The sequence below is a fragment of the Acipenser ruthenus genome, chromosome 14 (assembly GCF_902713425.1).
Source record: "Acipenser ruthenus chromosome 14, fAciRut3.2 maternal haplotype, whole genome shotgun sequence".
Lineage (NCBI taxonomy): Eukaryota > Metazoa > Chordata > Actinopteri > Acipenseriformes > Acipenseridae > Acipenser > Acipenser ruthenus.
The window spans coordinates 18,209,269-18,223,085 of NC_081202.1; the positions used below are offsets into that span (position 1 = coordinate 18,209,269).

At 38.9% G+C, this 13,817-nt stretch overlaps 1 protein-coding gene across 1 annotated transcript in view; it reads left to right on the forward strand.

Annotated features, from left to right (window-relative positions):
* Positions 1 to 40: 40 nt before the first annotated feature.
* The window catches only part of LOC117419450 (FYVE, RhoGEF and PH domain-containing protein 6-like), a 35,470-nt gene continuing 21,693 nt past the window's right edge, over positions 41 to 13,817 (forward strand). The window contains exons 1-2 of the mRNA XM_034032197.3: positions 41 to 361; positions 4,905 to 7,281. Of these exons, the coding sequence (XP_033888088.3) occupies positions 352 to 361; positions 4,905 to 7,281 (2,387 nt within the window). The 5' untranslated portion in view covers positions 41 to 351. The remainder of the gene's footprint in view (positions 362 to 4,904; positions 7,282 to 13,817) is intronic.

A 13,817-nucleotide genomic window follows, 5' to 3' on the forward strand; every position in this document is an offset into this window, starting at 1 on the left:
GTTCGAGAAGGGCGGTGCTGAATGAAACGCATGCTCATTTGCAATTATGAAGCCTTTGTTATAACGTCATTGAGGGGGCAATGTTCTTGAAAGACTCGCTATTGGGAAAGTAGCGCTGTGAGTAACAGGCTGGAATTTGCAAGACCGAGCGAACAGAGAACTCTTACAGTTGGGTAAAGGAACAAAGTCCGTTGGGATTATATTGGGCTACCAGATCACCCCATGGGAACAACATTTACCATTGCTTCTTGGAGTTTGAGATGAAAGGGGAAACGAAGGAATATATCCCGATTAAAAAAACAATTTGAGTGAAATGAAAGAACATGGAATGAAGAACGAAGTTTGGAAATCATGAGTGCAGGTTAGTTGCTTATCTTGGCTCCGTACCTTCGGTCCCAATGAGAAGAAATGTGTAATTCAAATAATGAGCACATTATACTATTAGCCTACGTTAGTTCCAGATTTAACTGTTTTGGGGAGTAAAGTCAATAATTGTACTGGTACACAATACTGCACAACCAGCATAAAGATTCTGAATGAAGGTCGTCAAGTTTCACAGAGTTTATTTTAACGTTACAGTAGGCTAATTAAAAAAAAAGGAAACACTTTTTTGTTAACGTAAAAAATAAAACGTTCGTTTTTTGTTGTATCCGTGACCTAGTACAGCATTTGTATATTGATTAATAATGAGTATCTTTGATTAACTGGTAAGTCCTATTCATATTCTGCAGTATGTTCTCTACGAGCAGTCATGCACACGGAACACAATCAGTAAAACAAAACAAAAGCAACTGAATAGTTCATTGAAGTGATTTAGGTTTTAAGTGCCCCCTGGCCACATTAAACAGAGTGAGTACAGTAAGTTCGTTTTCAGCTCTACCAACTTGTTTTCAGATTGCATGAGAAAACGGTCCCATTATTTATTTGCTCAAAGGCATTGTACGTGTCCGTACAAAGATGCCATATAGCCTACTGTTTTTGCATTGTTCTTTATTTTAATAACCAGGTTTGAAACAAGAAACTGCAAATGAAGATGACACCTTGTCTAATGTTACTGAAACGAACCTAATGTATACATTATGTTTAATATGATCTGTGTTGGCCAAGGCTTCTGCAATGCAAATCAACCAAAACTAAATGGAGAAGTTATTCGCCGTGTAATTAACTTATTTGGCAGGAGTGGCTCTTCATGGTCGGAGAACTCGAAGCTTTCTGTATACGTACCGGTACAGTGCATGGTTTTTTTTCTTTAAAAAACATCAGTCCAGTTGTCACAGAAACAAAATAAATTCACATTTGAAAGACCACAAACCAAGGCTACTGAGAATCAGAACGTTGGGTAATCACCACCAGTTACTGTAAAACGTCTTTAATTTCGAAACACTTTGTTTCATCATACCACCAAATAATAACTTTGTTGATGTATAATTTATTCCAGGACTGTATCATTACCTTTTGAAAGTCATCATGTAGGATCGCTTTCTTCTTATGTCCTATATATTACCAAAGACAAGCAAATAAGGTATTTAATGTAAGACACTGGCGCGCATACACTATTAAAAAGCTATTTTGTAGTGCATTATGTTCTTTTAAATCTGTGTGATGTGGGACATATTGCTTTTTTACTTGCAGTGGAAAAATATTTCAAAACAAGCTAAAGGTTCCAAAAGTAAGTTGACTAGATTTAAAACTGCTGAGGTCATGAGAAGTAGACTTTCAGCAGGCTTTTTTTCTTTTTTTTCACTTTTTCCAAAACCTATTTCCGTTACTTAATAAAAACAAGCCAGCCTCTTAAATACTTTCAAGACGGTGTACCTAACATGGAAATGACTTGCCTAGCATTTTGATTTATCTTCAGTAATGGAGAAGCTTGGGAGTAGCTTAACCTTTCAGCTATAATGCAGCAAGCATCAAAGAAAAGCTGAAAACCCTTCACTTAGTGTGGCATTTTAACATTGAAATGCAATCGAATTTACCCACTTGGACTGCTAAACAAAGATCGCAATACAGCACATTTACTATATAGATTAAATATAAAGGCACATGCTTTTGAAAACGATTTGCCATGACATTAAAAATGATTAACAATACACTACTGTACAAGCATGGCATGGGAACAAGGCCAGACCCTTACTAGATGTTTTATTTGTTGTCTTCTCCTACACAACACAGCTGTACAAATATAGGCATCCAATAAGGTATATGGAGTCTTACTTGGGTGTTAACTGATTTGTACAGCACAATGCAGCAAAACATGCCTTGGACAGCTCAGTGCAGGATATTTTACAGAAACTACTTTATTAAATAATTATTAAGAAGTTTTCTAGATCTTTGAATCAAACATTCTTTTAACCTATGAGCTACTGCCAATTGTTATGTATTAATCTATTAATGTATTAAGATGTTGGCATAATACTGTGTTCTGTGATTCTATCAGTCAAGTTTGCTTGGTAGGCATATAGTCCAGTTGATCTGATATAACATTCCCCTTAGATTAAGCCCCTTAGAGGATGTTTAGTTTTTGTTCACAAAACTCCAACCTGTAGTTTATTTTGGTTAGGGGCCAGGTGTATACTGTGTTGATTTTACATTTTTTAATAAGCCGATTTACTCTTGAAGTCTTTTAGAGAGGACAAACATTCTCAGCTGTTGGTACAAGTGTTTGATTTAATGTGGTACTCTATACCCTGTCTGCATCTTTTAAAGATGTTCATTTTTTCTCTCTGCTTTCTCAGCCTAAAGATTCTTGCAGTATAAAACTGGAAGACTTTTCTAATCAAACACTGAATGTTAAATCTTTTGTATATTCAGAAGGATAGAAGGATAGACTGAAAGACTTGACTGCAATATACAGTATATACGTGTTTGGTTTTTATACTCAAGGTAGATAGGATTGTACTGTAATGTAGATATCCTCACAAGTTTCATAGCCTCATTTTCAGAACCAAGTCATAATTAAATGCATAATGCATGATAAGTCAAGAACACTATCACGACTAGGCCATGCCAATTCAGCTACTGGAATTCAATTTGATAAACACACATTTCTTTTTCAATTTGTAACTTCAGCAATTACATTTTCAGAAAGAGTAGCAAAGACTGTGACAGTAAATTATAACGATGTAACATTGGAAATCTCTTAATCTCATCATTGGGTACAGCAGATGTACAGTATGACTGAAATCAAAGTTGGCAAATAAGGGGTGGACAAAACCATTCTCTACACATTTGTCTGTAAATGTGTGCATTGCATTTGAAGAATTATTTTTCAGAGTACATTGTTATGGTGACAATTAATACAATTAACCACAGTTGTTGAATGACTATGTATAACTTGTGTTTAATGCACTTAAGTGTGGCCCCAGGTTCCCAAGCGGCTCACCCAGATCTTGGCTGAAGATCCAAAGGGAGCTGCGTTGGTCATTGCACTCCTGTGGGGTTAAGGAGGAAAAAGTGGACAAGGACAGTTCAGCTCATTCTCCAGTGACCACTACTGTTCAGGTGTCTGAGGGGTCAAGGAGAAGTCTGGGTGAAAAGTGGCCGTTGGCTTGATGTCAGGAAGTCACCCATCTACTGGGCTGCAGTAATAGGTAGAAAAAACAGGGGTAAAATTGTTTAAAAAAACACCTTTTAGAATAAAAATAAAGGGTGATCATTTATCTAGCAAACAGTCTCTAAGATAGGCAGGATAATTTAATTCTGATTAAATTACATGGAACAGACAGTAGATGCAGTGCTGTACGTGCAGCAGATTGTTCAGCAATGAGGGCAGTTGTTTTACGCTGGTGTAGATTGTTTAATCTTTGGTACAATGTTTGTTGAACAAGCTCCACTGTAATTTGAAGCCAAGAAAAAAAAAAAAACTTCAGTGCAGATGTCTCGCATTCCATGTGAGGTTTTCTTAAGGACAAATAAAGCATTGTTTTTGTGACTTCTTTTTTCTATGGCTACTCACTCTACCTTTTTAGCAGTTGTCTACTACCTCTGTTTCTCTGCCTCACAGCACAGCTGTGGGAGAGGCTCCGTTTGAACTTCTTGTAACCCCGAAGCTCCTCGGTTCCTTGCCCCACCTCTGGTTTCATTTTTGGGTGTGCAAGGAGTAGTTTTGGGGCTCCAGTTGCCACGTGGGATTCAGGGACACTTTTTAGTTTTTAAGAGTAAACTGACTATTTTGGCTGTGATTTACTATGATTTCTATTTTTAAATACACAAGACAGAAGATGTTTTTGTTGACCCTCAGACTCTCAGTTAAACTAAAGCTCCTTCTTGTGCTATCTGCCAGGCACATGCTTTGTTTATTGGGATAGGCTTAGCCAATCAATTGCAAGGGATATGTGTTTGTGGGCTACTTGGTAGGACATTTTTAAGGTAGTAAGTTTTAAAATTCACTTCTTAAACATTTTTGTTAGAATGTATAAGCTATCCGTGAGAATTTAATACTGGCACCGAAAAATGTGACTTTACAACCTCAAAATACAATAAATAAATAACAATAAAAAATCTACTTCAGATCTATTGCTGTATTTGTTTAAGGTTTGTTGTTTTGAGTAGGCACAATGGATTGCAAGTTGTTCTACTGTAAATGACCCCTTTATAAATGTCCTACTTTCAAATAAAAAATACTTCAAAGCTTTGTTTTGATAACAAGTTAAAAGCAAAACACAAAGTGGAACAACGATGTATTTTACAGTGCATGGATTGCAAAAGAGCATTAAAAATGTAAGCTTATTGCATCACATATTACACATTTTTGGAAATTTGATAAAGAATAAAAAGTGACATTATTTGTGTTTAAATAACTGTTCAACCTCAGGAAAAGTCCACGCTTTAGGCATTGTCCTAAAGTAGTGTATGATTTTTATTTTTGTAAGACCGGAAACTAACTGTTTTTTTTCTATTTGTAGATATAAAGAAGCCACCAGTGGCCCCCAAACCCAAGTTTGCTGTGACCCAGAAGCCTCTTCCTCCACCAGTTGCACCCAAGCCAGATATTGTTCTGTCACATTCTGCCCCTTTGCAGAAGAAAGCTAAGCCAGTAGTAGCCCCAAAACCAAGGCTTCCGAAAAGTTCTTCTGTTCCTGAAGTGAAACCTTGCCCTCAAAAAAACAATACAAATCTGGAAGAGAAGATTGACTTGTCCCAGAACTTGGGTGTCCTTAATTCTAAAAATGGCTTGCAGAAAGAAGTGCATGCGATTAATTCCAGCTATATCATACCAACATGCACCTGCAGCTTTGATTGTAGCCATAAATGCAATAATACGGAGCAATGCAACGAAAATGAAATCTTCATTGGTCATTTGGAAAAGCTGGAGGTCTGGCAAAATGAAAACATTGATGGACAACAGAGTCCTCCCCTTCCAAGGACAAGAATCAAACAAGACACTGGCCAGGAAAAGGCTTTGAACAAGAATCAGGTGGTCCTCAAGGCCAGCTTTTTGGAACAAAAACTCAAAGATGTTTTGGTCCAAGCTGTATCGCCTAATAATTATCACGTAAAGCAAAAATCTCTGGAGAAATCCAATACCATGAATGAGACTTCTGATACTGAACAGTTTTCATCCACAGCTAATTTTGGTGATCTAGCAGAAAAAAACCCTGACGAATCGGAGAATGGTAAAGTAGCCATTTCCAATGTGATTCAGCATCAAGAGGGACCAGGAAGTGCCGACAACACAGTCCTAACAACTGAGAGTAGATGTGAACTAAGCAAGGAGACCAGACATCCACATGACTCTTCAGTACCACCAGCTGCACCAACTAAAGCTCTTCCAGTCCCAAAACCCAGAAAACCGAGAAATCCTGGGCTTATCAGACAAAACTGTATTGAAACATTTGTGGATGAAAAAAAAGAGATGACTGAGCTATTGGTAAATGAACCAAATAGACATGCCAAGTGTAGTCAAATAAAGTCCCCAAATGTTTCTATTCATGCTCAGAGTGTTTTGTATACCAGAAAGAGCAATGACAGTCCTGAGCTTTGTGAACTCCTGCCTGACACAGACAGTGCTCCTCAACCAGTTGAAAAACCTGTGACGCCTGATGTGCTGTGTAATCATTTTCCATCATTTAAACAGGACAAAGCTTCTGACTCGCCACTGGAAATATCTGGGAATGTGGAAGATGAAGCTTGTAAACAATCCAATACAGAAACTGAATGTGAAAACACCACTCCAACTGGGCAAAATAGCAACTTTATCCGCTGTAGCACTTTGACTTTGAGTTTACCCAAACACCTCAAACTGTCTTGTGACCTGCAGCTGTCTGTAGCAAACAGCCCAGCTGTTGTAGAATTGAAAAATGGTGACAAGAAATTGCCTCTCAAAGCAGAACGGTCCCCGAGAGTGGCTCCAAAGAAGCCCCAAAGGCACAGTTTGCCAGCAGCAGGCTTGCTGAAAAAACACTTATCAGCAGAGTTGAATGAGAGGAGTCCCAGTGCAACAGTAGAAACAAGCAATCCTGACTTCAGCGATAATTTACAAGGGCAGCCACAGGAGAAACCAACATGGAAGCTGCCTCACCCAATTGTACCCTTTTTAGGGAACTCTGAATCTTTAAAAAACGGCAATGCTCAGAATGTTCCTTGCACTGCACCTCATATCAGTCTTGGAAAAACCAGGGCAAAGTCGTTTTCATCAGCAGACATGACAAGATCTGAGATCTCTCCCAAAACAGGTCAAAAGAAGAACTCTTTAAGGAAGTTCCTGGGCATGAAGCTTGCTGTGAAAATGTTTGACTTTCCCAAGTTCTTTACCAAGGGGAGCCAGTTGCTAGACAGCAGCACAGCAGTAGGAAATATCCCTGTGGAAGGAAATGGGGCCGACAGTGAGTTAAACCCAAGCTCGCCGGGAGGTGATGGGAAAAGCAAACTGGTTAAGGCACTTTCTGCTGAATCGCACAGTCCTGTGTCCCAGAAGCATGGGCTGAAACTAAAAGGTCAGTTTGAAATGCAGAGTAGCAGGCTTGCCAAATGGGATTTAGTGGATGAACCCGAAGGCCCTTGTTTACAGACCTCTGAGGAGGGGTGTTCACCGACAGATTCATTCACAAGTCAAGGATCAGCTGTTGAATATGAGAACCTGCCTCATTATGAGGAAATCCCTGAATACATGAATTTGCCTTTCCTACATGCTTCTGGAAACCGCACCCCACAGTCTCCAGCTTTTGGCTGGCAAAATTCCAGCAGCCTGGAAGACTCGGAGACAAGCGTATATGAGGTACAGGAACCTTATGAACCCGCTAGGAGTTATATAACCTACAGACAAAAGAACAGATACCGCAGGTAATGCAATACTTTAATATATGTAATATTGTATGAATGGTGGAGGATAGTCAAGGATAATCATATCAAAAATAGTAACAATAATTATGAAATAATAATTATGAAAATAATATATATATTTTTTTAAATCCATAATTGTCAATTAAGATGCCTAATAATTATATTGCAGTTAATGGCATTGAGTGACATTTTTTTTTTTTGCCAGCATATAGCAATTTTTATTTATACAGTAAATGATTAAATGTTCACTTCAAATGGAATTAAAACTCTTAATGACATCTAAAACTGCTGAGAACTACAGTATTAAAACCCCTCCAGTCACACATACCCTTGGAGTGTCCTAATGAAGCAATTATAAATGTGGGAATTGGCATCAGCCAGATTATTCCTGTCCTGATTTTGCATTTAACATTTTACTGTAGTGTGGTTTTAATTATCAGTTGCTGACACACTGCTGAAAAATACTTTATCTTGACAACACAAATATGAATGGTATGTAGTTAACAATATAAATGAATAATGGTTTCACCAACAACATACAGCTAAAGAACATGCCTCAGAGGAGGGATGGTTGACCTAACTCGAAAGCTTAAGCCCCTTTCACACTGGCACTCCTACCCAGGTCCGGACTTGGGTCACAGTCCTGCGTAGTGTGAAACCACTTACCTGGGCTGTACACGGGTCCAAAAGACCCACCTCAGGATGTGGGTCGACACGCTTTGACCCAGGTTGAGCGAGAAAAAATGCATGATGAAATAACAGACACGTCTGCGTGAAGGTTTCACTTTCGCAAGAAATGTTTTTGTTTATTCTATTTAGCCATATTTTTGTTGCTGTAGGCACACCATGAGCCAGATTGCAGCAGGGATGATGAAACATTTGCTCTAATCAACATTTGGGCCGACGGTTCAATCCAGAGAAGCTTGGATGGAAGCTTCCATAACAAGCTGCTTCCAGGGCATTGATACTCGCATTGTGTACTTGGGTCTGTCACCCAGGTCAACCCTGCTTTATTAAAAGCAGTGTGAAATCACGTAGCCGACCTGCATGGCACCGGGTCCTGATCAGAGTAGGTTCTGACTCAGTTAGAGCATGCCAGTGAGAAAGGGGCTTTACACACCTTGTAGTGGTGTTGAGTTAGTATTGAAGAATTGTTTTTCTTTGTTAACAATTTGCTTGGAGGTTACACATAGAGACACTCTCAGACTTCTGAGGATATAGCTGTAAGTGTATTTTGTTCTTAAAATGCATTTGTCTACCAATTATACCAACAGTATTGCTACAACCATGAGCAATATTTTGCCTTCTCACTTGCATCTAGTTTTCTGTTAGCTAACAACTTAGACACATTCTACAACAGAGTTGAGTGTACTGTAATTGTGTGTGAGAAACCCAGAGCCAAAAACTCATTAGAACAGATTAAGTAATTGGCAAATGAGTTTGTTCCCAGTAGAATAGGTTATACAGTATGTTTACCCACTTTGTTTAACTTCATTGGACTGTCAATGATATACATTAATGATATTTTAGGTTGTTTTTTGCAGTGAGCATTTTCTTGTCCAGTACATTTAACTGGGTTATAATTTTACATATCACAAAACGTTACAAATCCTACTCTCTGTATTCATATCTGTTCACATTATATTTAGAGAAGTCAGCAAATGTGTATGTGTGTGGGGGGGGGGGGGGGGGGGGGGGGGGGGGGAGGGAGAATAAGACCTTGTTCACACTACACGCCGCATATTTAGGTCTGCAACCCCGTTCACATTTGCGTTTTTAAGGCGCCTTTGCGCAATCACATACGTGACTGAAAACCAGGCCTAAAATGTTGTTATTAAATGGAACGATAGCCTTCACAATCCTTTTGTAGCAGATGTTTCTTATTAATATATATTTTTTTCAATGCAGCACAGTAGTAATTTTATGGTATATATAAAAAAAAAACAACAACATATTGACTATTTTGACTTCCTTCACAGTGAAAAACAGCTCTTTAATAGGCTGGTTTGCGTGCCTGCAACGCTTAAATAATAAAGAATGGGCTTTACACAACAATGTGTATCGCTCAGTTCTTAAACAGGATTCCAGTCTCCAAATAATAAAGCACAAATAAACACACACACAAACACAGCACATTCACAAAGTCCAGAAAAAAGTACTCTTGATGCAGGTGGTGAAATACAGGGGTGAAGTGTAGTCCAGGTTTAATACTGGCATCTCACTAAAGCGCCCGGATAGTTTAGCTGTCTAACAATGACAAACAAAGTAATTACTAGACTTGACAAAACCCGCAAACACTCATGGTTAGTACACTGGTTTTTCCTTGTCGGTCCGCATGTAACCATAACACAAGGAACAGATTGCTTGGCCACATCCCCTGATATTCCTTCAGTCACGCCCCTTTGGTAGCAAGTGCAAGCACATCTCCTTCAATCCATGTCTGACACATTGCCTACCGATGAGCGACTTCCGACTGACCCGGGAATGAACTGCCAAACCATCCAGTCCGGAGCACACTGTTCCTGTTATACCGTGCCCTCGCAGGTCGGGAGGGAGATTGTTGACTCGGATTCATTTGCTGTCTGTCACAATACGTCACTCAGATTGCAAATGACTATCGGGTTGTACACAATGACTGACATTCACAAGACAAACTCATGACTGACCACCTAATAGTACTACTGCTCTGTCCTCAGAAAAGACACAGCATTAAATAATGTTAAATACATGTGGCAAAGTGGCTGATTGTGTACAGGTGCAGGAGTGATGCAGTGTGCAATGAACAAACAGAGAATTATAATCCAGTTGGAAACAGGTTTAATTGATTATAATCCCAGTCTGGTGACCAAACAATAACTCCAGGCAATACACAACCATGTGTAATTCATTAAGGGAAGCGCCATAATCTAAATACAGCAATATACCATCACATATCAAATACACTTTGCTCAACAACTTGCACGATACGTAATAAACCACTGCTCTAGCACCAGTAAAATAACATTAACGATAATAAACACAATAACAGGCATTGAAATATTAGTGAGGGTCTCACCTTCACATGTAGCATCAATAGGAGAAAAATGTAAATGTCACAAATTAAGTATAATTATGAATGCACTGCAGCTCGTATATTAGATTTATTTATTTATTTATTAATTCATTTTTTAAAATCTGGTCTGGCCCTGGCCCTGGGCTGCCTTTTCTTTTTTTGGAGCGTTCACATATGAGAAATCGCAAGTATAAACGGGAACTAAGAGGAGTAACTCTGTGAAAGCAATTGTGTATTATATCAGAATGGTTTACACTGTAGGTCTGATTTAATTTACATTTACTGTGGTAAAAGAAAAACGCTATCTAGGTGTTTGATACCTGAGCTACAATGCATGCACCTCTCCAGGGAACCGCAGCTCTGTAATGGTATAAAAACAGTGTAGTCTGAACTCTTCTGAAGATGTTGGGCAGGTGGCCATGTCACCTTGTGAAGTGATGTGCTGACACAAATGAACAGCTGTCAGCCTGCAGGCCTGGATGGACCTTGGAATTTAGAGGCACTGTAAAGAGAGGGTGTGTATTTTTTATAGCTGAGCAAGCAATAAAATTACTTTGAGGCTTAGCGAAGGCTTTTGATTATATATTTTTTAATCTATAGTAACTTTTGAACATCTAACAAATCTGTGTTTTGGAAAGCTATTGAAATGAAAACGTTTTATGATTGCTGTTTGTACTGCATTAAAATCTGAATCCTCTCTGGTGTCTCACTGGGTACATTGGTGTTCAAGCTGAACTTGAAGTTAAGATGATGAAAGAAGCATTCATACTGCTCAAACTCTTTCCTGTGGGGTTTTCAGTGGCTGGGCAGGAAATGTTTGAGAAAGGTGGGCTTGATGAGTTGTACTGGGAAAATAAACTTTTAGTATGTTTTTTCAGTTTGATTCTGTCTTGTCACCACTGTATCCTGCTCTTGGACTTCAATATGGTGTACGCAGGTTTACTGAAACAGGACCACTTCTCTAATAGGGCCTTTTTACAATAACATATCTTTGTAGTTCAGTTGGCACCTAAACTCCCAACTCAGATCTTCTGTTTAGTCTCTGCTGATACTGGGTCACAGTGTTTGTATGTCTGCAATTGCAGGGATGGAAATAAGACTCCTATTGCATAGCAGTTTCATCCATTCCTGGATTTACTATGAGTTTATGAAGACACACTTGAGTGTGTTACCTGTACACTGTGGAGAATCAAGCTTGTAGTAAAACCTGACATGGGCGAAGCTGCTATTTAGTAGGATTCTTTCCATCCCTGAGCTGAACGCAATACCTTTTAAATAAAAAAAAAAAAAAAAAACCCACACCAATGCTTATTATTATTATTATTATTATTTATTTCTTAGCTGACGCCCTTATCCAGGGCGACTTACAATTGTTACAAGATATCACATTATTTTTACATACAATTACCCATTTATACAGTTGGGTTTTTACTGGAGCAATCTAGGTAAAGTACCTTGCTCAAGGGTACAGCAGCAGTGTCCCCACCGGGATTTGAACCCACAACCCTCCGGTCAAGAGTCCAGAGCCCTATCCACTACTCCACACTGCTGCCCTAGTAGTAAACCTACAGGCTTAAGTGAGAATTAATCATGCTGTACAATCAGTTCAGACTAGATTTACTGCAGCAGCGGCCTGATGGCAGACGTTCCTGGCACACGGTCATTTCAATAATATATCTTAATAAGGGAAATTCTGACACCCAGTACAGGGTGCAGGACTAGCTTGTGTTTCTACAGTAGCCCTGGTAACCTGTTGCAATCTACTGTGATAACCCTCCGGTCAAGAGTCCAGAGCCCTATCCACTACTCCACACTGCTGCTTATGCAGACTAAAAGCTATTTCTGTTGTACCTTTTTTAATTGCGGACTGACAGATGCTGTGAACCGGCCCAGTTGCTTTCACAGACTGAGCATCTTGCTGGGCCAACACGTAACGTCAAGCACACAATCCTAAATTAAGAAGTATTATTATTATAAGACGCTGTCAAGCACACAAGCTTTTAGACCAAGGCATCAGATGAAACATTGTAGTCTTCAGTTTCTTATAGTTTTACTTGAGTTTAATGTGGCCAACAGACTGAGACCACATGTCCTCCACGTGGTCTTGGGTCAAGTCCTTTAGAAGTGGATTTGGACACGTAAAGCCCTGCATTCTGATGGTTTAAAATGTTTCTGATGCTATCCAGGGGCGCTTAAAGCGCGGGAGTAAAAACAGCATAAGTTGTGAACATTTGTACAGTACCTCTGATCTAAATAGAGGTTTTAGACACAAGCCTTTTACTTGCCTACTTATTTTACAAATGCAGGTGCCTTGATATTAAAAACCATACTGTGGAGGCTGTAAGTTCCAATTTCAGCATAGTGTTACTATTATTTGTGGTTCTGTATGTAATAATTGTACTAGTATAATTCAGTGTTATGACATAGATCACAGTAGATTGCAACAGGTTACCAGGGCTACTGTAGAAACACAAGCTAGTCCTGCACCCTGTACTGGGTGTCAGAATTTCCCTTATTAAGATATATTATTGAAATGACCGTGTGCCAGGAACGTCTGCCATCAGGCCGCTGCTGCAGTAAATCTAGTCTGAACTGATTGTATAGCATGATTAATTCTCACTTAAGCCTGTAGGTTTACTACTAGGCATTGTTCATGCAGTTATAGGGTTTAAATATATTTCAGTATTATGGAGAAGTTGGTGACCCTCTTGACCACCTGCTGAGGACTAATATCAGGGCTTCTGGACCTACTGGAAAGTAACATTCACTGGAGTGTAAGTGCTTCCAGATGACAGTGTATGCTACCTGAAGGAAGGAAGCTTGTTTCACTATTCATACAGTAAGTGGTCCATGTGGACTTTATTGATATTTTATTTGAGCCCTTGCTGATTTGTGTAAGGTTAAGATTATTTAGTACAGACTACTTACCTATTGCATGCAATGCCTATCGCACTAGAATGGATTGCACTACTGTTTATTTGAACTTGAACAGATAAGATGTAAAATGTATTCCCATTTTATAGGTACCCACAGTTTAGTTCCTATTTTGTTCATTAAAATCATCTCATACTATGTGATGCTGATTTTGCTAAACTATGGATAGAGCAGTTTTATAACCAACATGAGTCATTTGTCAGTTAGAAAAATAAAATGTAAACCAAATCATAAAAAGAAGACGTTTAGTTGGCTGGATATTGAGCATGTATACAAACTGAGCAGGTGTCGGAATAAAGCACAGAAGAACTGTTTTTATACAGCGTGCCGGGGGCTGCAGGCGCTTGACGGTTACGTGCTGTTTGTTTGTCAAAGTCACTGGAATGGAAAAACAGGAAACAAATTTGTGTGTTGTTATATTAATGGAAAGAAACTTAACCTTTCTGGTCATTCTTATTGGGGATTTATTTTTTTCTGGAGATGATGAAAAATCAGTGGCTGTACACATTTTATTTGAATGTTACTGTAAGCCTTGGCATACTGATTCAGG